Raw genomic sequence first — 19,724 nt, 5'->3', positions numbered from 1 at the left:
TTCAAGATCCCTGTTGCCTATCATGTTTTGTGTGCACATTTGGTAATACTGTATACCCTGGTATGGTACAGAAACGGTATGAAAATCAGGATATCACCCAACCCTACTAACTACTATCCCTTAATGGGATCAGATTCACAGTTCACTTTAAGTCCCAGGGAGGGAGGGAGGGAGAGAGAAGGAGTGAGTGAGTAGTGAGTGAGTGAGTGAGTGAGTGAGTGAGTGAGTGAGTGAGTGCAATACTACAGATTATCAGAGTTAGTTTCATTAACCTAATGAAACCAGAAGCAGTTCTGACTTCAGACATGTACAATACCAGTAACTGTGAGCAGAATGCTCCTCAATGCCACATGGTGTTCCAGTCTACATGACTAACCCAGATAATGACTGACATGCAATAATGTGAAAATGAGCATGAACACAAAGCAGTGTCTGAATGATGTATCTCTTTACACACAAGGACACTTGTACCACTACATTGGCTGTACATACTGTATGCTATGTTGCAGAGAAGTTAAAGGATAAGACCATATCATATCCTAAGCTAATACCACACTATAGCAACACTATAGAGCTTTGATAAGAGAACAGCTACAGGACTTCTGAGTGGCTTGAGTCACGAGATGTCACATTAGTTGGGTTACAGGGGAGTAGTACTTCACTGAAATCACTGTTTGTTAATCCACATGACTATTGCCACAAAGACTGAAAAGAGGAAAGTGGGGTAGTTACAACACAAAGCTCCCTAGAAAACGACCGTGTGGAAATTCTTGAAGGAATTCTGTAGGATTTCATGGCTGCTTGGGGAATTATGATGTAGGCTAATGCTGCCTCCCTCTTTGGCATGCTAGGTCTGTGACGAACTGTAGCTCCGCTGTTCAAATGTTTTGGTCTAAAGAAGCTTTTCTGATGTAAGAAGGTAGTTCACCATTCACTCACTTACCATTAGCCTTAGTGATGGGGGGGGGAATTGATATTTTTGACGATGTATAGTTTTGAAGATCTCGCAATATTATTTTTGCGCTAGTTGCCTGCACCCTCTTTTTAAATAGGGGTGGGGGAAATCTACACTTTCAGCAGATTTCTCATCTCTTGTCCCTCAGCAGCAGACATATGATGAGCAATATATTTGGGTAATATAAAGCATGAGCTGGCGCACACCCAGAGAAAAATGATTTAGTTTAGAGGTGCTGACTAACATTGAATAAACTGTAAGCTATAAAAATAAAGTGTCGCATACTCATATATGGAGTACCAGTCAAAAGTTTGGACACACCTACTCATTCCACGGTTTTTCTTTATTTTTACTATTTTCTACATTGTAGAATAATAGTGAAGACATCGACTATGAAATAACACATATGGAATCATGTAGTAACCAAAAAAAGTGTTAAACAAATCCAAATATTTTTGATTCTTCAAAGTAGCCACCCTTTCCCTTGATGATAGCTTTGCACACTCTTGGCGTTCTCTCAACCAGCTTCATGAGGAATGATTTTTTTCAACAGTCTTGAAGGAGTTCCCACATATTCTGAGCTCTTGTTGGCTGCTTTTCCTTCACTTTGCAGTCCATCTCATCCCGAACCATCTCAACTGGGTTGAGGTCGGGTGATTGTGGAGGCCTGGTCATCTGATACAGCACTCCATCACTCTCCTTCTTGGTCAAATAGCCCTTACACAGCATGGAGGTATGTTGGGTCATTGTCCTGTTGAAAAACAAATGATTGTCCCATTAAGCGCAAACCAGATGGGATGGCTTATCGCTGCAGAATTCTGTGGTAGCCATGCTGGTTAAGTGTGCCTAGAAATCGAAATAAAATCACTGACAGTGTCACAAGCAAAGCACCCCATACCATCACACCTCCTCCTCCATGCTTCACGGTGGGAAACACACTTGCGGAGATCATCCGTTCACCTACTCTGTGCCTCACAAAGACGCAGCGTTTGGAACCAAAAATCTAAAATTTCGACTCATCAGACTAAAGGACAGATTTCCACCAGTTTAATGTCCATTGCTCGTGTTTCTTGGCCCAAGCAAGTCTCTTCTTCTTATTGGTGTCCTTTTTAGTAGTGGCTTCATGGCAACAATTCGACCATGAAGGCCTGATTTCACACAGCCTGTTGGAAAAAAGCATTCCAGGTGAAGCTGGTTGCGATAATGCCAAGAGTGTGCAAAGCTGTCATCAAGGCAAAGGGTGGCTACTTTGAAGAATCTAAAATAAAATATATGTTGATTTGTTTAACACTTTTTTTTTTTGGTTACTACAAGATTCCATATGTGTTATTTCATAGTTTTGATGTCTTCACTATTATTCTACAATGTAGAAAATAGTAAAAATAAAGAAAAACCCTTGAATGAGTAGGCGTGTCCTAACCTTTGACTGGTACTGTATATAGAGTGTGCAACTCTCTTTATTTTTATAGAGCAATTTATTTGGAACATTGAAATCGCAATACATAGACAATCGTGCGAATTGCAATACATATTGTATCGGCACCTATCGTGATAGTATTATATCGTGAGGTCCCTGGCAATTCCCAGCCCTAATTAGACCTGTTGCGTTATGAAAGACATTGATTCCCCCGAAATGACATGGAGGAACAAAAGGTGTCCTAATCCGGGAAACTACATGGCATTCTTTAAAAAGCAACTGAATATTTAGGCTGTCACCTTTAAAATTGTTGGTAGCAATAAGCTGAGGAGTGAGCAGTTTTACTGGACTTACCAGTTCACATTCCAGCCAACATCATGGATCCTCTGACAGTGTGTGCAGCCTTCATGAAAAAATGTGGTTTGTTTAGCTTCAAAGCTGTATGGGAAACATTGTCAGGCCTTTTGTGGTCTGTAAGATTGTGGAGTCCACAAACAGCATGCTGGCCACAGTCTTTTGTGTTGCTGTGCTGTGTATCCAGTCAGCTGTCTCACAGCCTTGTCTCCTCTTTCCTCTATGCTCCTGGTCTCCGCTTTGGTAGAGCTTTTAGTCACTATATCGTCAAAACCGACCTCATCCTTTCTGGGTTTCAATAGGGAAGGTTTTTGCAGGTGCAGGGATTTGGTTGGCCTCATGACCCAGGGAAGGACCCCTAGGACTACATCTCAATGGCGTGTCTAAGTCAGCCCAAAAAAACTATTGGTGGAGGGAAAGGAAATGCCGGCGGACCAAATTTAGAGCACTCTCCCTCTCTGTGACTTAATGTGTCGTGTATTTCTGATCCCATTCATTTTCTGTCTGATTCTCTCTTCTTTTCCCGCTGTCTTATATTGCTCTCTCTCACACAGTCCCGGGGACAGGAGAGGAATCTCTTCTTCTTCTGAGTCTTTCACAATGGTCTCTCTCCCCTCTGATGTCGCAATGTAGGGTTTTATTTTAGCATGGTACGTGACAGTGGATAGCTTCCACTTCCTCTGTATTTCCTGTCTCTTTGGTGGCCCACAGCTGTGCCTACAGCTAGGCTACTTCGTGTTTTTAGGATATGTGTTGAGTAAGAGTGTTTGTTTGTGCTGTGCGACCTTATGTCTTTCATAATTGTAACCCTAACTGTCTGTTTTGCAGGAGGCTGCTGGCTGAGTGGTCACCATGGAGCCCTTCCTGCGCATCGCCTTTAATGCGTTTGATGTGGGGGTCCTGCCCCCCCTGACTAACGCTCCCTTCTGTGCCATTAAGATGAAGGAGTCCCTCAGCACTGGTCAGTAGCACTACCCATAGGGTACTACCAAACTGTATATACACACACCTCTCCCTCTCACCTTTTTCTCTCTCTCCCTCCCTTTCACATGTACACAACCACACTTTATGACATGCACATGTGTAATCTGTATGTAGTAGTGTAACTCATCTCCCTCCCTCTCTCCTCTCGCTCTCCAGAGCGGGGGAAGACCCTGGTCCAGAGGAAACCCACTATGTACCCAGCCTGGAAGTCCTGTTTCAACGCCCACATCTACGAGGGCCGTGTCCTGCAGGTGATTCTGATGAAGACCACAGAGGAGCCATTGGCCGAGGCCACGGTGGGCGTGTCCGTGCTGGCCGAGCGCTGTAAGAAGGGCAATGGATGTGCTGAATTCTGGGTAGACCTGCAGCCTTCTGGGAAGGTTCAAATGGCCATCCAGTTCTTTACGGAGGACACAGACACAGCAGGTAGTAGCACAAACATACATGCTCTCAATCTGGCACTTACTGTATATCTCTCTGTCTCTCTCTGTACTCTCCAGCACTCATAAACACTGGTTAGACAGTAAACAGTGGCCTCTAGTGGTATATGGATAATCGTGCTGGAGGGGATGGCCGCCGTTTTACGGGCTCCTGACCAACAGTTAAACATTTTTATTATTATATTTATTTAGATTTTTTTGTACACCCTTTTTTCTCCCAAATTTTTGAACTTGTCTCATCGCTGCAACTCCCCAACGGGGAGGCGAAGGTCGAGTTATGCGTCCTCCGAAACGTGACCCGCCAAGTCGCGCTTCTTAACACCCGTCCGCTTAACGCGGAAGCCAGCCGTACCAATGTGTGGGAGGAAATAGTCTTTCAACTGACGACCATGGTCAGCCTGCAGGCGCCCGGCTCACCACAGGGAGTCGCTAGAGCGCGGTGAGCCAAGTAAACCCCCCCGGCCAAACCCTCCCCTAACCCGGACAACGCTGGGCCAACTGTGCGCCGCCCTATGGGACTCCCAATCACGGTCTGTAGTGACGCATCTAGCACTGCGATGCAGTGCCTTAGATCACTGCACCACTCGGGAGGCTCCGGATAGTCATACTCAAAGCTGCTCCTGACCAATTGTGCTATTTTCTGTGTTTTTCTTTTGCGCTGCTCCTAACATGTTTCATCCATCGTTTCATATGATTGAAAAGAGCTTCTGGACATCAAAACAGAGATCAATAACCTCGATTTGGATGGGGACTTCTATTTCAACGAATCGGAGGCAAAGGACATAATACTCATCCCAGAACGGGCCCAAATCCCCATCACTCGGAGGCGGTGGCGCTATAGAGGTCGGCGTGACGGATATCTAACAAGACTGCAACAGCGAGTGGATAAGTCGCCATTACCCTCTGTTCTATTGGCAAACGTGTAATCATTGGAAAAGAACTTGATGAACTCCTTTCGAGACGATCCTATCAAAGTGATCAGAGAAACTGTTGGTGCGCAATCTCTAATATTAAGGAAGTTTCGAGGTTCTGCTCGCCTGAGTTAGAATACCTCATGATAAGCTGTAGACCACACTATTTACCAAGAGTTTTATTTTTTTATAGTTGTCTATTTACCACCACAAACCGATGATGTCACTAAGACTGCACTCAACGAGCTGTATAAGGCCATAAGCAAACAAGAAAATGCTCACCCTGGACCCACTCCAATTCGCATGCCGCCCCAACAGATCCACAGAGTACACAATCTCTATTGCACTCCACACTGCCCTTTACCAACCTGGACAAAAGGAACACTTAGAATGCGGTTCATTGACTACAGCTCAGCATTCAACACCATAGTGCCCTTCAAGCACATCACTAAAATAAGGATCCTGGGATTAAACACCTCCCTCTGCAATTGGATATTGGACTTTCTGACGGGACGCCCCCGGGTGGTGAGGGTAGGCAACAGCGGTAGGCTTGACTGGCTGCATCACCGCTTGGTATGCATCAGACCGCAAGGCTCTACAGAGGGTAGTGCGTATACCTCAGTACATCACTGGGGCCGAGCTCTCTGCCATCCAGGATCTCTATACCAGGTGGTGTCAGAGGAAGGCCCTACAAATTGTCAAAGAGTCCAGCCACCCAACTTAGTCTGTTCTCTCTACGACCGCACGACAAGTGGTCCTGGGGCGCCAAGTCTGGGACCAAAAGGCTCCTGAACAGCTTCTACCCCAAAGCCATAGAACTGCTGAACACTTAATCTGCTTTTCACCCCCTACCTACATATTACCTCAATCACTCACCCAACTCCCTCATACTCCAGTACACTGACTCTATCGGTACTTCTTGCATATAGCCTGTATATAGCCTCGTTATTGTTAATATTTTATTTTTATCTATTTGTTTATTTTCTTACATTGCAACTGCATTGTTGGAAAAGGGCTCGTAAGTAAGCATTTCATGGTAAAGTCTGCACTTGTATTCGGCGTGTGAGAAATACATTTGATTTGATTTAGAGAAATATGCTGCTGCACAAGTCTGCCAGGCCAGCTCGTCACATAGAGCTCAGCCCAGAAGCCATGCAGGCCCTGAAAGGGGGAGTGTGTGTGTCTACAGCTGGCATATGACCCAGGCCTACAGGGAGACTGTATGTGGGAGTGTCCTAGTCAGGCTGAAGCTGCTCTGGCCCAGGCTAGGCTAGGCTGGAGCAGCATCCATCATACCCCCTTCTCTCTGCAGGTTTCCTGAAATGCCTGCCCAGACTGTGGTATATTTAGGCCTGTGTGTCTGAGGAGCCCTCTCTGCCTGACTCTGTCACCAGCCTGTATCCAGAGTTGGCAGGCAGGAGCAACTCCTCTCTAAACATACACACCAGTCAATGGAATGAGATGGTTTTTTTTTTCTCTATCTATTCATCTCACCGTCTGTCTGTGTCCTCCCTCACTCTCTTTTGTGTCTTCTCACAGTCCTCATATCAGTTTTATTTTCTTTGTTTACCTCTCTCACGCCGCTCTCATTTTCTTTTCATGACCTTTGACTCAGCCCCCTTGGCTTCCGCCAGCTGCAGCCACATTTCCCAGAAGGTCGTCACGGTTTACTCTGAAAGTCAAACAAGTGTGACCTGACCTCAGTCTTTAGATCTCTTTTCCTTAATCTATCCCAATTTGATGGTTCATGTTTAATAAATTGTATTTCTATAGCAAATAGATCATCTCTAACTCTGAGACTCAACTTATATTGGTTTAGAATATAACAAGGTGCATGAATTTTTGCAATTCCATTCATATTTTTTTTTTTTACCAAGGTGCCATTTGTAGCTCACTGTAACAACATTTCCATCACCAGTTTTCTACCATTTCATGCAGATGATTTATCTGACACATGAAAAAAGTCACGACCGGGCTGATGGAAATGCCCACAGACAATTTGTTCGTTCGACATGGTGGGATCTTTTTGTCTCTGTAAAATGTATTATGCGAGAAATGGTGATTGGAAACACCTTTTTATGTGCAAATATTGATATAATAACCATCGTATCGAAGTAAACTTGGAGTCATGCGATGATATGTTGTGTGATCTTCCCACTATGACTCGGGAAAGCATTCAGTTTATTAGGCTACAGATGAAATAAGTTATGATGAACTTCACAGGGGGCTGAAAGTGCCAGGTGGTGAGTTTGATGCTGCTTTACAATAAATATCGAGGGTCTTATTCTGGTGACATGATGATCGATGCTTGGCTGCCGTTTGACAAATACAAATAATATCACTGTTAACCATAATAATCTCGTAATGTAGGTAGCATACCCGCTGCAAGCTGTTGATTTAAAGTGCATGTGAAAAGACCAGAGTGGGCTCATTTGCTATATAACGCAACAGTTGTTGTGACAAAACCATCAGTAGAGTTGAAAATGCGATGGAAACCTATTTTAACTTTGTATTTGTGTGTACTACATCAACACGGACAGTCTTTTATCCGCAAAAGTAATTTTGATGGAAACATATTCTGGTTGAAAATGCACGTATTGTTTTATGCAGATTTGTTTATATTTGCATGAAAATCTGTCGCAAATTGGATGGAATCCTAGCTACTGTAACAAAATGTCTCTATCACCCACAGCCACAAAGGTATGATTGAGTACATAGAATCATTAACTTTAACATTTTCATGTGTCCCCAGCAGCGTTTAAATCGACAGTGAAGACGCGTGAAGGGGAGGACGAGCTGATGACACTGAACCGAAGGAGAGCCATTAAACAGCCCAAGGTGCACTTCATCAAGAACCATGAATTCACCGCCACCTTCTTCGGACAGCCCACCTTCTGCTCTGTCTGCAGGGAGTTTGTCTGGTGAGAGATGGAGAATACCTATCCTAACACCACCATGACCAAATCAAATCAAACTGTATTGGTCACATACACATGGTTAGCAGATGCTAATGCGAGTGTAGCGAAATGCTTGTGCTTCTAGTTCTGACAGTGCAGTAATATCTAACAAGTAATCTAACAATTCTACAACTACCTAATACACACAAATCTAAGTAAAGGGATGGAATAAGAATATGTACATATGTAAATGTATGGATGAGCGATGACCGAGCAGCATAGGCAGATGGTATAGAATACCATCCATACTGACCTCCACACTGACCATGAAAAAAGAACATGACTTTCTCACACGTCATTACTGCATCAAACAGTGGGCTTTCAACCTGGTTTACTTATGTAGTTGTTTGTTTTACACGCAAACGGTATTATGCCTTGGCCTAGCAGTAAACCAGAGTACAGAGAGAGTTGACTGATTATCCCAAAACCAGCCCCCATGGGGTCTCTAAGTAGACCCATTAGCAGCCCTAATTGTTCCCTGACTGGAGTAGCCAGGCCAATAATAACAATAAGACTGGCTGGCACGACCTGTAATGTGAGCTGTGTAAGTCACTGTCTTGGGAAAACCCACAGGGTGTTCCAACAAGGTCAGCGGTTCAGCACAATCCCCAGGGCAGGGCTGTCCCTTCCTACCAGAGAAGAAAACTGTTATTGGTTCCTAATGGCGACAGGTTTAGGAATGACCAATGTCCCTGTCGGCCTTGGAAGTGTGTGCGGACGGTGTTTGTGCAAAAGATGAATGAATGTCTCTCCTCTCTTTCTTTCTGTTAAGCTACCATTGTTTATTGTCACCATCAATACTTTTCATGAGATTTTCTCACCTTCTGGGAAAAGTTCACAAAGATTAGAAATGTATTACATGACACTTACACCCTGTTTTCTTTTCAAACAGGGGACTCAACAAGCAAGGCTACAAGTGCCGACGTGAGTGTCTCTCTGACCTCTTGCTGTTTAGATTTTTCCACTATATGGACATTGTTTTGTAGCTTGGAGGCATCCTAAGCGTTTGCTGTGCAATCATTCACTCCCAAAAATATACACATTTCTCATAGCAATAGGTGAATGTCTTAACTATGAGCTTGCCCTAATGTGGCTTTATCTCTGTCCTCAGAATGCAACGCGGCTATCCACAAGAAATGCATTGACAAAATCATTGGGAGATGCACCGGAACAGCAGAGAACAGTAGAGACACTGTGGTAAGCATTATGACCACCTATCATAATACATTGCATATAGTAGTTGGTGTTTGAAGATCAGTTTTCAACGGAGCAATTCCCTTGATCAATATGTTGACTTGGATCGTCATTTTCCCACGACAATTCCTCTGATTGCATCGCGGTCATGCAGCTGTGAGGGAACTGTGTCACGTTTCTCTGCATCCCTTTAACGGCAAGACGAGACCCGTTCAGGGAGGTCAACGGCTATCCGAGACCAGGCAAATCAATGGGCTCGTGTTTAAAACTGAACAGTGGTGCTCCATTCCAGTTGTAATTTAGCTAGCACAGGACCAAAGTAGCCAGTATAGTGCCAGTGGATTCAGCATAAGACCGTTGTTACCAGTAGTGGAGCACTTTTAACTAGTGTTGCAGTGTTGCTTATGAAGTATACAGCCCGGGAGATCGTAAGGCTGCTAGTATCTGCAGCCCTAGGATCAGCTCTTCAGCACCTGAGGCAGCTAGGATAGATCTGCCTTCTCTTCAGGGGTTAGTGGTCAGAGTCCCCTGTCTGCAGCCTGTATGGGAGCTCCCCTGGGTGTGTAGGTGGAATTATAGTCCAGTCAGTGCTGTGAGGGTGGAGTCAGTCCACCAGTTAAGGGTGGAGGTGTGTGCCCCCTGCTCCCTTTGGGGAACCATGAGGAGCTTCACAAGGGCTGTGAGGCCCCACAGACTCCCAGGTCTTTGGGCAGTGCTCATTGGTACTATGGACTGGCTCTTTGATGACGGGAGCTCTGTGTCCACAGTTCCAAAAGGAGCGCTTTAAGATCGACATGCCGCATCGCTTCAAGATCCACAACTACATGAACCCTACCTTCTGTGACCACTGTGGCAGTATGCTGTGGGGATTGGTCAAGCAGGGCATCAAGTGTGAAGGTGGGTGTGACACCCCCTCTCTCTCATTCCCTCTCCCTCTGTCTCTTTCCATCGATCTTCAATACATGCAATCTGTTAGCTCTGGCCCTCTATCTCTTTCCCTCTCCATCTTTTCACAACCAGCGTCTTACTCTTCTCTCCTTTCTCCTGTCAGATTGTTCCATGAACGTCCATCACAAGTGTCAGAAGAAAGTGGGCAATCTCTGTGGAATCAACCAGAAACTTCTGTCTGAGGCCCTCAACCAAGTTAGCCAGGTGTGAAAGGCAGGGATATGCACTTGGTCATACCCACATTCACACATATGAATGTGTTTTCTAGAATCATTCATGCACATACGTAAACCTATTGTAATATCATTTTTACCCCCTCAGAAATCCATAAGTAGGTCTCAATCCAACAAATCCGAGTCATCGGACATTGGAATCTACCAGGACTTCAACACAAGCCCAGGAGCGGACCCTAGTGGTGAGTAGCTGTCACTGTTGCAGCTGAGAGCACGGTATTCTGCCTTATAAACTGGGTGGTTCGAGCCATGAATGCTGATTGGCCGTGGTATATCAGACCATATGACAACATGTATTTTTATTGTTCTACTTACATTAGTAACCAGTTTATAATAGCAATAAGGCACCTCGGGGGGTTTGTGGTATATGGCCAATATACCACGGCTAAGGGCTGTATCCAGGAACTCCATGTTGTGTCTGCGAAAGAACAGCCCTTAGCCGTGGTATTTTGGCCATATACCACACCCACTCCTCATGCCTTATTGCTTAAGTATACCAGGTATATGACAAAACATGTATTTTTACTGTTTTAATTACGTTGGTAACAAGTTTATAATAGCAATAAGGCTCATCGGGGGGTTGTGATATATGGCCAATATACCACGGCTAAGGGCTATTCAGGATACAGCCCTTAGCCGTGGTATATATACAACACCCCCTCAAGCCTTATTGCTTAAGTAAACCACACTTTTTGTTTTTTCTTATGCATATTTTGTTGATGTTGTGTCTTTACATATGTAAATGCATCTATTGACATTATGCCCCTCTTTGTGTGTGTGTTCAACAGAAGCCAATGAGAAGCTGTGGGAGGGTGGTAAGGTCCCTGCCCCCACCAGCATCACCCCCACGATCCACCTCACCATCGACGACTTTGTGTTCCACAAGGTGCTGGGCAAGGGCAGCTTTGGCAAGGTAATGTAGGCCCCAGTCCAACCACTACGGTACATTTACCCTCACACCACTGACCCTCACACCACTGACATCCATGCACACACACTCAATGTCCTTCCCTCAAGTGTCACATGTTAACACTGCTTTGTCTAAACGATTCCAAGGCACTCTTCAACTGCTGCAAACTAACCTACTTTAGGTGTTTAGTTAGTATATGTTATTATCTATTGTCGGAGTGACAAAAGCATCTCAGTGGCCTGCTCTGGTCTGATAGTTGTTCAACATGTGTTTTCTCTCTGGGAGTATGCAGCCTAACAGTATCACCTCTCCCGTCTGGCGCTCCAGGTCCTGCTGGCTGAGTTGAAGGGGCGAGGGGAATACTTTGCTGTGAAGGCCCTGAAGAAAGATGTGGTTCTGATGGATGATGATGTGGAGTGTACCATGGTGGAGAAGAGAGTCCTGGCCCTGGCCTGGGACAACCCCTTCCTCGCACACCTCTACTCCACCTTCCAGACCAGGGTGAGACCCCTCTCCACTAGCTTTATCTTTCATTATGAAAACAATTTTCCCTCAGACTGATTTGTGTCACTATACTTATCTGTGTAGACGGTAGTTTAAATGATAGGATTATGTGCGTGTGTGTGTTTTCCCAGGAACACCTGTTTTTCGTGATGGAGTACCTGAATGGAGGGGATCTGATGTTCCACATACAAGATAAGGGTCGCTTTGATCTCTGCAGAGCCACGTGAGTGACAGACTACAGTGTTATGTAGGTTCTATCTCACCATCCAGCAGCCACTAAGTAGTTATGTTACTTTAAAACTCATCCAAGAGGTTTTGATAGCAGGTTAAGGGCAGACTGTAGGCCTTTCATAATGTTTATGCACACAAGAGTAATTTGGCCTCTACCATTGTTCTCCCCCAGGTTCTACTCAGCAGAGATCGTAATTGGACTGCAGTTCCTCCATTCCAAAGGAATTATTTACAGGTGAGCTCCATGAACTGCGATGGCCTGATATTGTCGTGCACATGATTCACCCCTGTATTAGTGCTTAATAGATGGACTTAATTCCCTTTAATCAGGGAGCTGATTGAACCCCTCTCCCCCCTGCCCTAACCCTTCCCTGCTACAGGGACCTGAAGCTGGACAATGTGATGCTGGACAGGGACGGCCACATTAAGATTGCTGACTTTGGGATGTGCAAGGAGAACATGTTTGGAGAGAATCGGGCCACCACTTTCTGTGGGACGCCAGACTACATCGCACCAGAGGTTTGTGTGACTGTCTGTGTCTATGCGGGATAGGGTTTTGTAGGATTCTGTTTAAAGCAATTTACTCTCTGTTCTGTATTTGTTAGCCTGTGTTTTGATCCTGACTGTAGTTGACTCTTAACATAGTTGACTCTTAACATGTGTCCCTCTGTCTGTCCATCCTCAGATCCTGCTGGGACAGAAGTACACCTTCTCCGTGGACTGGTGGTCGTTTGGGGTGCTAGTGTATGAGATGCTGATTGGCCAGTCGCCATTCCAGGGTGATGACGAGGAAGAGCTGTTTGAGTCCATCAGGATGGACGTGCCTCACTACCCTGGCTGGCTCACCAAGGAGGCCAAGGACCTGCTGGAGAGGGTGACGCTGCTGCTCATTCTCTTCTCTTACTGACCCCTGACCTCCTTTTCACAATGTTGTATGTCTGTGACAGTAGGTGGCAGATGGGGCTCCACTAGTAAACAATGTAATCTTGCAATCTCCCCTGTCTTTCATCCACACTAACTATGCACACACAGACATTCACACGTAAACTCAGCAAAAAAAAGAAACATCCCTTTTTCAGGACCCTGTCTTTCAAAGATAATTCGTAAAAATCCAATTAACTTCACAGATCTTCATGTTAAAGGGTTTAAACACTGTTTCCCATGCTTGTTCAATGAACCATAAACAATTAATGAACATACACCTGTGGAACGGTCGTTAAGACACTAACAGCTTACAGACGGTAGGCAATTAAGGTCACAGTTACGAAAACTTAGGACACTAAAGAGGCCTTTCTGCTGACTCTGAAAAACACCAAAAGAAAGATGCCCAGGGTCCCTGTTCATCTGTGTGAACGTGCCTTAGGCATGCTGCAAGGAGGCATGAGGACTGCAGATGTGGCCAGGGCAATAAATTGTAATGTCCGTACTGTGAGACGCCTAAGACAGCGCTACAGGGAGACAGGACGGACAGCTGATCGTCTTCACAGTGGCAAACCATGTGTAACAACAGCTGCACAGGATCGGTACATCCAACCATCACACCTGCGGGACAGGTACAGGATGGCAACAACAACTGCCCGAGTTACACCAGGAACACAATCCCTCCATCAGTGCTCAGACTGTCCGCAATAGGCTAAGAGAGGCTGGACTGCGGGCTTGTAGGCCTGTTGTAAGGCAGGTCCTCACCAGACATCACCGGCAACAACGTCGCCTATGGGCACAAACCCACCGTCGCTGGACCAGACAGGACTGGCAAAAGTGCTCTTCACTGACGTGTTGCGGTTTTGTCTCACCAGGGGTGATGGTCGGATTCGCTTTTATCATCGAAGGAATGAGCATTACACCGAGGCCTGTACTCTGGAGCGGGATCGATTTGGAGGTGGCGCGTCCGTCATGGTCTGGGGCGGTGTGTCACAGCATCATCGGACTGAGCATGTTGTCATTGCACACAATCTCAACGCTGTGTGTCACAGGTAAGACAACCTCCTCCCTCATGTGGTACCCTTCCTGCAGGCTCATCCTGGCATGACCCTCCAGCATGACAATGCCACCAGCCATACTGCTCATTCTGTGCGTGATTTCCTGCAAGACAGGAATGTCAGTGTTCTGCCATGGCCAGCGAAGAGCCCGGATCTCAATCCCATTGAGCACGTCTTGTACCTGTTAGATCGGAGAGTGAGGGCTAGGGCCATTCCCCCCAGAAATGTCTGGGAACTTGCAGGTGCCTTGGTGGAAGAGTGGGGTAACTTCTCACAGCAAGAACTGGCAAATCTGGTGCAGTCCATGAGGAGGAGATGCACTGCAGTACTTAATGCAGCTGGTGGCCACACCAGATACTGACTGTTACTTTTATTTATTTTTTGACCCCCCATCCTTTGTTCAAGGGCACATTATTCCATTTCTGTTAGTCACATGTCTGTGGAACTTGTTCAGTTTATGTCTCAGCTGTTGAATCTTGTTATGTTCATACAAATATTTACCCATGTTAAGTTTGCTGAAAATAAACCCAGTTGACAGTGAGAGGACGTTTCTTTTTTGCTGAGTTTAGTCACACCTAGACATACAGAGAAAGACCGGCATTGGAATGTCACAATGTTGTCTGTGAATAAAAGGTTATTTTTCCATAAATATGCAAGCAATGTTGCGATTACAGTATAACCCTCTTGAACCTTCCCACCTACACACTCACAAGCTCAAGCTCTGCACACACACACACCTTACAACTCAGATGGGATGCCTGTTTCTAAGCTCTTGTGCGTCTCTGTGCTCGATCCCCAGCTGTTTGAACGAGACCCTATTAACAGACTAGGGGTGGTGGGGAACATCCAAGGACACTCCTTCTTCAAGACCCTCAATTGGCCTGCCCTGGAGAAGAGAGAGCTGGAACCCCCCTTCAAACCTAAAGTGGTACGATCTGGTTCTCTGGCTTTGGTGTGGATAGTGAAACTCACACACGGATGCTTTTGATTTGTTTACGCCATTGTGAATGACTTATTTAGAGTTGTGGCGTGAATGTTTCTATTGGTCACTTGTTGAACTGACACCCCTTCTCTGCCGAGCACAGAAAGCGCCCAATGACTGCAGCAACTTTGACCGGGAGTTCCTGCGTGAGAAGCCCCGCCTCTCCCACGCGGACAAGAACCTGATTGACTCTATGGACCAGGCGGTCTTTGCAGGCTTCTCTTTCATCAACCCCAAGATGGAATGCATTATGGTCAATTGACGGCACAACATGATTCCTCCATCTCTCCATTATAAACATATAAACACACAGGGAAGGAAGGAAGGAAGGAAGGAAGGAAGGAAGGAAGGAAGGAAGGAAGGAAGGAAGGAAGGAAGGAAGGAAGGAAGGAAGGAAGGAAGGAAGGAAGGAAGGAAGGAAGGAAGGAAGGAAGGAGAGACCAGTGTAGCATGTATCACTGTGGTGGGTCCAATCAATAGTGGTGTCTTTCTTTTCCTTGTGATCAAATCTTGAATCAATATGAATCAGTCCATGTACTGTACTTTATCAACCAACAACACTTGCACACCCCATAGCTCAGACTGTTGTTTAATATTTTGCATGCTGGGAAGTCAGGGATCAAATGTGACTCTATTATCACACCCCTTTGTGTCCTACCTACTGTCTGTCACTCTTTCCTGATTATTCACATAATATTTTGTGTGTGTGCGTGTCAGCACTCGCTGTGCGTAAATGCATAAATGAATGTGTCTTTGTGAGTGACAGCATGAATGTCTAGTATTTCCCCCTAGCTGTAGCAGTTACTCTGATTTGGAGTCACATGCTGGTGCCAGTTATGAATTGTCTATAATGAAAAAAAAAAGTTTGTACTTTTTCAGGTACAAAATGAAAGGGTACTGCATATAAAAACTTGTTGTAGACTACCCAAGAAACAGGACCAGTAGAGAACGCACAGATTTATGCAGACATGGATAGTTTCGTTCCCCTCTCACCGTGTGGATCTATCTGCCCATCCACACGGTATAAAACTAAGGGTTTGCAACCAGTACTGCAGCTTTCCCACTTTCCTGAACCAACTGCAGCTACTCTGATTAAGACCTGAGTAAGTGTGAAACAGAGTGGGACATCTTTCTGAAGGGAGTAAATTTAACGGTACTATACGGTGTGAAGGATATGGGTGTGTTGGGGGGTATTCCATTAGCAAAAGGATGGATAATTGGGTCTTGTGTTACTTTAAAGTATTGTCAGAGGCATCATGCCCATAGGGGGCACGTGCCTCCTCAGATGTTACATTAATTGCTAAATATAATTTTTAAGCCAATCAATCAAATGTATTTATAAAGCCGTTTTTACATCAGCAGATGTCACAAAGTGCTGTACAGAAACCCAGCCTAAAACTCCTAACAGCAAGCAATGCAGGTGTAGAAGTACAGTGGCTAGGAAAAACTCCCTAGAAAGGCAGGAATCTAGGAATTAATCCACATATTTTCATAATTATTTAAAAAAAAGATCTGTCAGCGGTATGTTGTGGAGGGGCCACACAGTCTGGACCAGTAAGTGGTTCCTTCCAAGGTGTATCACGGACCAAAGATAGGCGTGCAGAGAGTATTGTCAGTGGAGGAGGAGTGTCGGTGAATCACAGTTGATTTTTACTGCCGGTTATGGGCAGGTCTCACAGGAGCTATGTATGAAAATAAATTTGATCACGCTATGTAGCCAATTGATTCATTCTTGATAAGTAAATAAAACACATGTTTTGTTGTTTCTCTGTAATACTAGCCACCTAGCAATTTTATGAAGTTGACTTTAGCTAGCCAGCAACAGTGCCCTTTGTAATTATTGGGACAGTGAAGCATTTTTTATTTTGGCTCTCTACTCCAAAAGTTTGACACAACCAAAACAAAGAGCAAATGCATTCAACACATGTGTAGAGTCACAAGATTGATGTAGTCATTGCGTACTATGAATATGGGACCAAATACTTAACTTTTGACTACTTTAATACTTTTGGTCACCCGATATGGATGAAAATACCTTCAAATTAAATCTGACAGTCTGCACTTTAACCTCAGTCATTGTTTGATTTCAAATCCAAACTTTTGGAGTATATTGCCAAAATAAAAAATGCTTCACTGCCCTAATAATTATGGATAGTTTCCTAATCTCCCAACCTCATATTTATGCCAGCCATTTCAGGCTATCAGTCAAGTTAGAGTAGCTTGTCTAACTTTCTTAGCTGGTATGTCTGCTGGCAAGGTTGCTAGACTTTAGAAAATACAAAAATGTCTTTAATTCCTGGGTTATGAGACTATATACCAGTGTGGCAGTTGTACTAAACTCGTAAGATATAAAAGTTCTTAAAGAATCAATTTGCATCGTTAATTAAAATGACAATTGAACAGGTTATGGTTAAATAACCTATGCAGAAAAATATAATATATTTACATAGAATTAGGCATAACAATTATGGCTCTTTATTGCAGGAAAAAGCTGTTTCAGGTGTTTGAAAAATGCAAAACTCTCCAAATTCTCAGATCCCCCCCCCACCATCCATCCTCATGTACTATATGACCTCTCTAAAATAATGGGTGCATGAGGCCCCTGGTATTGTAACAAGAAAATAATAATATGCTGGAAAATGTTGATTGCCCTAAACAGACACAATATTTATTAAGGATGTACTTTTTTACTGTCTTCATATTTTACATCTGATTATAAATAAACACGTCTTTTTATTTATGGTGATGTGTTTTCCATCACGTTTTGATTGCCTCTATATTTGCAAAATGTGACACTTTCTCATAAATGTGTTTTCACAACTTTGCTCCTCAGAGACACTTTCACAGGAAGATGATCTTTTGACCATCGGCATGGCTTGATTTAATTTGATTTATTAGGATCACCATTAGCTGACGCCAGTGGCTAGTCTTACTGGGCTCTGACATATAACGAAAAAACACATTACAGACGAAATACAATTTACGGAGGGCGCGCAAGATGGCGGTCAGTGTAGATAAGTTGTTTTGGTAGCTGAAGGAATTATTGGATTTCCTTACCCAAATATGACCATTTGGTCATTTCTACGGTCATAAAACCACGTATGAATATGGTTTAGTTTAGTTTACGACAACACTAGATAGCTAGCTCAAAATCTAACTTGTCGAACGTACATGGACACTTCCAGAACCAAAATAAAATAAATGGAGAGATCGTCAGATGGAAAATTAACCACAAAAGATGGTATGATTTCTTCAGAATGTAACTGTGGGGGAAAATACTGCAATGGGTGATGAAAATGTGGTGAGCACGGACAGCAATGCTCACAACTTGCACCCCTCCAGTCCACAGCTCAGGCCGTTACCTTACGACCCGGCACTCCAGTCAAGCCCTAGGGGAAAAAGATGAGAGGCCACTTCTTGAGATGCAAAACAATATTGTAATGCTTTTGACAGCAAAGATAGATGAAAGGGCAAGTGGCTTGGAGGACATGGTGAGGGAGAATACAATGAAAATTGAGACCATGAAAAAATCTGTTGACTTTATCTTTGAAGAAGTGAAAACCCTCAAAAGTGACATGCAGAAAGTGTAAGTTATCTGCCATGAAAATGTTGAGAAGGTGGCTGAACTCGAGCAAAAGGTGAATGAGGCGGAGAGATACCAGCGCAGGTGGAACCTGAGGCTCCATGGAATTCCAGAACATGTGGGTGAGGACATCAAATGCAGAGTTGTTGACATCTGTGGAGCTGTCATTCCCGATTCAAAAGCCAAACTTCAGGAAAATGTAGACATCGTTCATCGTTTGGGAAGACTCAATGATGGAGACAAGAGACAGAGGACAACCATCATCCGGTTCACCAACAGATCTACACAGGATCTTCTCTGGAGGCGAGCGAAGAATTGTGAATTCCTCATCAAGCAAAAATTGAGGTTCACGGAGGATCTGACCTCAGCGGACAAAGTGACGAGAGAAATTGTGGCCGATGTGGCTGCAGCTCGAAAGGCAGGGAAAACTGCATTTTTTTGTCAGTGCAAGAGTGATCATTGATGGGAAAGAAATGCGGCCAAATCAGAACATTTGAGAGAGAGACAGAATCTATCTCGGACAGAACTGGCAGACCAAAAAGCTGCCTAATTGCCAGGTGAAAAGCAGCCTTTTATTATAAAAAATGTACACAAACACTTGAATGAGAAAAGGCTGACCTGAGAACTGGTAAACTAAACACTAACTATAGGTGAATAACTGCTTATTGTAAAGTCTACACAATGTCTCCCCCTTGTGGGAGTAACAATACTTTGGTAACTTTATGACCAGTATTTGTTTTTGTTGGAGAGGTTAATAATGGGATAAAAATCCTTTTGAGTTACATATCCTTAGAAAAAGCTTATAAGGTTGTTGGTTGATGTTTATGTCTTTATCTCTTTGTTCAATTAATGTCAGGGGTATTCGTAATTTACTCAATCGTATGGCTATTGTCCTGTATTGCAAACGGTTTAATGAAGACTTTTACTTTCTACAAGAGACTCATGCTTGTTCTTCCACTCTATCTTTCTGGAAAAATCAATGGAGTAACGATATCTGGTTATCATATGGCATATGGTTTATTATATGGTTTACTACATGATTCCAGGTGTGTTATTTCATAGTTTTCATAGTTCATGTCTTCACTATTATTCTACAATGTAGAAAATAGTAAAAATAAAGAACAACCCTCGAATGAGTAGGT

The 19,724-nt window shown here is 44.1% G+C and overlaps 1 protein-coding gene across 3 annotated transcripts in view; it reads left to right on the top strand.

The window, feature by feature from the left end:
- Positions 1 to 17,745, top strand: part of LOC100195900 (protein kinase C delta type) — a 41,059-nt gene extending 23,314 nt beyond the window's left edge. Inside the window, exons 2-18 of one of the 3 annotated variants that reach the window (XM_014166565.2) lie at positions 3,281 to 3,376; positions 3,555 to 3,687; positions 3,867 to 4,136; positions 7,814 to 7,982; positions 8,911 to 8,942; positions 9,130 to 9,215; positions 9,980 to 10,109; positions 10,264 to 10,364; positions 10,482 to 10,575; positions 11,182 to 11,306; positions 11,631 to 11,804; positions 11,939 to 12,030; positions 12,211 to 12,273; positions 12,419 to 12,557; positions 12,724 to 12,912; positions 14,817 to 14,945; positions 15,103 to 17,745. In XM_014166565.2, coding sequence (XP_014022040.1) covers positions 3,579 to 3,687; positions 3,867 to 4,136; positions 7,814 to 7,982; positions 8,911 to 8,942; positions 9,130 to 9,215; positions 9,980 to 10,109; positions 10,264 to 10,364; positions 10,482 to 10,575; positions 11,182 to 11,306; positions 11,631 to 11,804; positions 11,939 to 12,030; positions 12,211 to 12,273; positions 12,419 to 12,557; positions 12,724 to 12,912; positions 14,817 to 14,945; positions 15,103 to 15,261 — 2,061 coding nt within the window. In that variant the 5' untranslated portion in view covers positions 3,281 to 3,376; positions 3,555 to 3,578 and the 3' untranslated portion in view covers positions 15,262 to 17,745. The remainder of the gene's footprint in view (positions 1 to 3,280; positions 3,377 to 3,554; positions 3,688 to 3,866; positions 4,137 to 7,813; positions 7,983 to 8,910; positions 8,943 to 9,129; positions 9,216 to 9,979; positions 10,110 to 10,263; positions 10,365 to 10,481; positions 10,576 to 11,181; positions 11,307 to 11,630; positions 11,805 to 11,938; positions 12,031 to 12,210; positions 12,274 to 12,418; positions 12,558 to 12,723; positions 12,913 to 14,816; positions 14,946 to 15,102) is intronic. The other 2 variants (XM_045705478.1, XM_045705477.1) reach the window with 2 other exon arrangements.
- The last annotated feature ends 1,979 nt before the right edge of the window (positions 17,746 to 19,724 follow it).

This window comes from Salmo salar, chromosome ssa22 (assembly GCF_905237065.1).
Source record: "Salmo salar chromosome ssa22, Ssal_v3.1, whole genome shotgun sequence".
In the NCBI taxonomy this organism is placed as follows: domain Eukaryota; kingdom Metazoa; phylum Chordata; class Actinopteri; order Salmoniformes; family Salmonidae; genus Salmo; species Salmo salar.
Note: the sequence above shows the minus strand (reverse complement) of the source record. Positions and strands in the feature narration are given on the sequence as shown.